At 36.8% G+C, this 3,931-nt stretch overlaps 1 protein-coding gene across 1 annotated transcript; it reads right to left on the reverse strand.

Annotated features, from left to right (window-relative positions):
• Window positions 1-2,625: 2,625 nt before the first annotated feature.
• LOC116139395 lies at window positions 2,626-3,571 on the reverse strand. Its single transcript, XM_031425075.1, has 3 exons — window positions 3,518-3,571; window positions 3,072-3,400; window positions 2,626-3,037 (listed from the first exon to the last, which is right to left on the reverse strand). Exons 1-3 carry the CDS (start codon window positions 3,569-3,571, stop codon window positions 2,626-2,628), a joined length of 795 nt encoding a protein of 264 aa, XP_031280935.1.
• Between the last annotated feature and the right edge of the window lie 360 nt (window positions 3,572-3,931).

The raw sequence follows: 3,931 nt of genomic DNA on the forward strand, positions 1-3,931 counted from the left end.
AAGGTATAATATGTCACTTTACAGTAAGGAATACACCACAGCAGAATGGGGTGGCAGAAAGCATAAATCGAACTATATTGGAGAAAGTTCGATGTATGTTGTCTAATTCTGGGTTGGGCAAAGAGTTTTGGGCTGAGGCAGTTGTACATGCGTGTCATCTCATTAATCATTTACCGTCAACTGCAATTGAAGGCAAGATGCCGATTGAGGTGTGGTCTGGAAAACTTGTTTTTGATTATGACTCTTTAAATGTTTTTGGTTCCAGTGATTATTATCATGTGAAAGAGTCTAAGTTAGATCCTAGAGCAAAGAAAGCAGTATTCATGGGGTTTACCTCAAGTGTGAAAGGATACCGTATCTGGTGTCTAAGTTCGAAGAAAATACTATTTAGTAAGGATGTAACACTTGATGAGTCTTCTATAATAGAGAAGAAAATAGGAAGCTAGTTAAAGGTTAACAATACTCCACAGTAGGTGGAGCATACTTTGCAGCAGGTGGAGTTTGAAATAATAGTTGAACCAGATAGTGTCCACGAGACAGAAATTGATTTTGAGGTGACTGATGTGGATACTATAGATGAAGAGGAGATTTTATCTCAAGAATCTCCACAGCAACAGGAATCGATCGCATACAATAGGTCAAGACAAAAAATTCGCAAGCCTGCTCATTTTGCTAATATGGTGGCTTATGCACTTCCAATCGTAGGTGATGATATTCCTACTACTTATAAAGAAGTAGTTAGGAGTTCAAATTATAAATCATGGAAATCAGCCATGAATGATGCGATGTGATCCCTACATAAGAAGGCGGTTGGATGCAAATGGGTGTATGCAAAGAATAAGGGATTTCCTAATAGAGAAGATGTTCAACACAAGGTTAGGTTGGTAGTAAAGGGATACACTCAAATGGAAGGTTTTGATTACAGTGAAGTGTTTTCTCCAGTAGTGAAGTATTCTTCCATTCTGATTTTGCTAACCTTGGTGGCACAGTTTGATTTTGAACTAGTTTAGTTGGATGTGAAAATCGTGGTTTCACATGGTAGTTTGGAAGAGGAAATCTACAAGATCGGCCAGATGATTATAGGGTTACTGGAAAGGAAAATTGGGTTTACAGATTGAGGAAATCGCTATATAGTTTGAAGCAGTCACCAAGACAGTGGCACAAGCGATTTGATCAATGTATGATGGGCCATGGGGACACAAGGCCTGATATTTCACAAGCAATTAGTATGGTGAGTAGGCATATGCATGATCCTGGTAAAGGACATTGACAAGTTGTGAAATGGTTTCTAAGATATATTTTAGGTACTGTAGATATTGGTTTGGTTTTTGTGCGGGATTATATTGAAAATGGGAAAATGATTCTCCAGAAGATTGGAATAGAAGATAATCCTACAGATATGTTGACTACGGTAGTGACAAGGGTCAAGTTCACTTATTGTTTGAGCTTGATCAACAACTTGCGAGTTTGACTGTACCATTTGGCACATTTAAAGGTGTTGCAAAATTTGTCAGAAGAATACAAAACTTTGAAGGTTTGCTAATTTGCCAAGGTGGAGATTTGTTGAAAAAATGGCTCATTAGCAAAATCTCATATGGGGTAGGAGTGAAAATGGAGAAAGGTTTAGGGACCTACAAAAATAGGCCAAAAGTTAGTATGTCCCACATTGCTTAGGAATGAAAGTGAGGGAACTTTTGGGGCCTATATTTAAGGACCCAAGCCATAGTTATAAGTATCCCAAATTGTATTTCCATTACATCCCTCTTGTATAGGGTTCTTTTATTAAGGACGCCTTAGTTGAGAAGTTTTGTTGTATCTCCCATTTGTTTTGGGTAATTTTTTTATACCCTATAGTTTGGGTATTTGTAGTATTGTCCAAAAAGTTGTAATATTCTTTAGAGATAGTGGAGCTTTCTTTTGCAATGCCCGATGACGTAGGTTATAATACCGAACCTTGTTAATTCTTGGTATTATTTATTTTGGCCATTTATTTCTGCTTTAGTAGTTGTGATTATTATATTTAAATAGCTAGCGTTAGAGTTTATGTTTCTACTGCATAACAATGTTTAATTCCATGATTTTTGCAAAAATCAGAAAATTCATTAGAGGTGTACTCTCCTCCTCTATCTGTACGTAGCATCTTCAAATTGCAACCACTTTGTTTCTCTACATAGGCCTTAAGTCTTTGAATATTTCAAAGATTTTAGACCTATGCTTAAAAAAGAAACCCAAGTTTTCCTGCTATAATCATCAATGAAAGTAAGAAAATACCTATTGCCTCCATGTGATACAGTCTCCACAAGTCTGCAAATATTTGAATGTGCAACCTCTAACTGCTTCACTACTCTTCGTGACTTTCCCACTGGAAAAGAATCTCTAAGTTGCTTGCCAAGGATACAACCTTCACATAATTGGTTAAAATTTTCCAACAAAGGTAGCCCATTAACCATTTTTTCCCTTGCCACTACCCTTTAACCATTAAAGTTCAGATGACCAAAACGAAAATGCCAAAGCCAATTTGTATCCATAACAATAGCACTAAATGAACAAATCATTTTAGTTTGTAAAGGTAAGGGAGGCATGCGATTTTAGTCATCTTAACCTTAGCAACAAGTTTTTTTTTTTTTAATGGTTCTCAATAGTACAAATCCCTTTGTCAATGATGATTTTAAGTCCCTTTTCGGAGAGTTGTCCCATACTCAATAAATTCCAATGTAAGTTAGGAACATGAAAAACATCAGAGATATGTTCATGAGAACCATCTTTCAAGTGTATAAGAACTTTACCTTTGCCCATGATTGGACCTTTAGCCTTGTTTCCAAAGTTTACTTCACCACGTGCCGACTCGTCTAAATAGGAAAATAGCTCCTTATTTCCACACATGTGGTTGCTGGACTCAGTGTCCAAATACCACTTGTCAAGATGTTCTTCTTCGGAAACACTGCAAGCTAACAACAAAGTTTCTTCCTTTTGTTCCTCATCTTCAGCATAGTTAGCATAGTTTTCATGTTCAGGAGTTTTTTTTGACAATTTAACTCTACAATGTGATCAATAATGTCCACATATCATACCTTCCTTTTCCAGAATTTTGCTGATCATTTGCTATGCTTTTGTCACCTTTGAAGCCTTTTGCTTTACCTTGACCTGATACTTTTCCACCGCTGAAACTACATGTTTCGGACAAAATCACCTTGCTTTGAAAGGGTTGCTCAACAGATGTTGCAGTCCTCTGATTCATTCTATGTTCATGGGAACATAATGAACCCATCAATCCTTCCATTGTCATGGTTGAAAGATCCCTTCCTTCTTCAATTGTAGCAACAACATAATCAAAACATCCTATTAAGGACCTCATGATGTTTTCAATAACACGTAATTCATCCAATCTTTCACCGTTAGCCTGTAATTGATTGACAACAGATTGAACTTAGGAAAAATATTCAGATATAGTTTCAGAAACATTCATAGAAAGAAATTCAAATTCTCTTGGTAAAGTTTGCAACCTTACACTTTTCACCTTCTCATCGCCCTTGAAGGACTTATGCAACAAATCCCACGCCTCCTTAGCCATAGTTGCAATCGAGATTTTTTCAAAGGCAACCTCGTCCACAGCTTGGTAGAGAAAAAATAAGGCCTTCTTGTCCTTTCTATTTCTCTCAAACTTTCTTTTTGGGCTTGAGTTAGAGTTGCAATTGCATCTTAATCTACTAGCTCAACGTATCCAAGCTCAATAATCTCAGACAACTCCTGAAAGCCAAACAACGCCTTCATCTGGATGCACCATTGATCAAATTTTTTTCCGCTAAACCTCGGAAGTTGAGGTTGAATTGATCCATTCATTGTTGTAACCTGCTTACAAGCAATCTAAGAAACACAACTTAGAACAACAAGAAACTTGGATCAGCTGGCTCTGATTGTAGGAAATTAAAAA

The sequence above is a fragment of the Pistacia vera genome, unplaced genomic scaffold (assembly GCF_008641045.1).
Source record: "Pistacia vera cultivar Batoury unplaced genomic scaffold, PisVer_v2 Contig350, whole genome shotgun sequence".
NCBI lineage: Eukaryota > Viridiplantae > Streptophyta > Magnoliopsida > Sapindales > Anacardiaceae > Pistacia > Pistacia vera.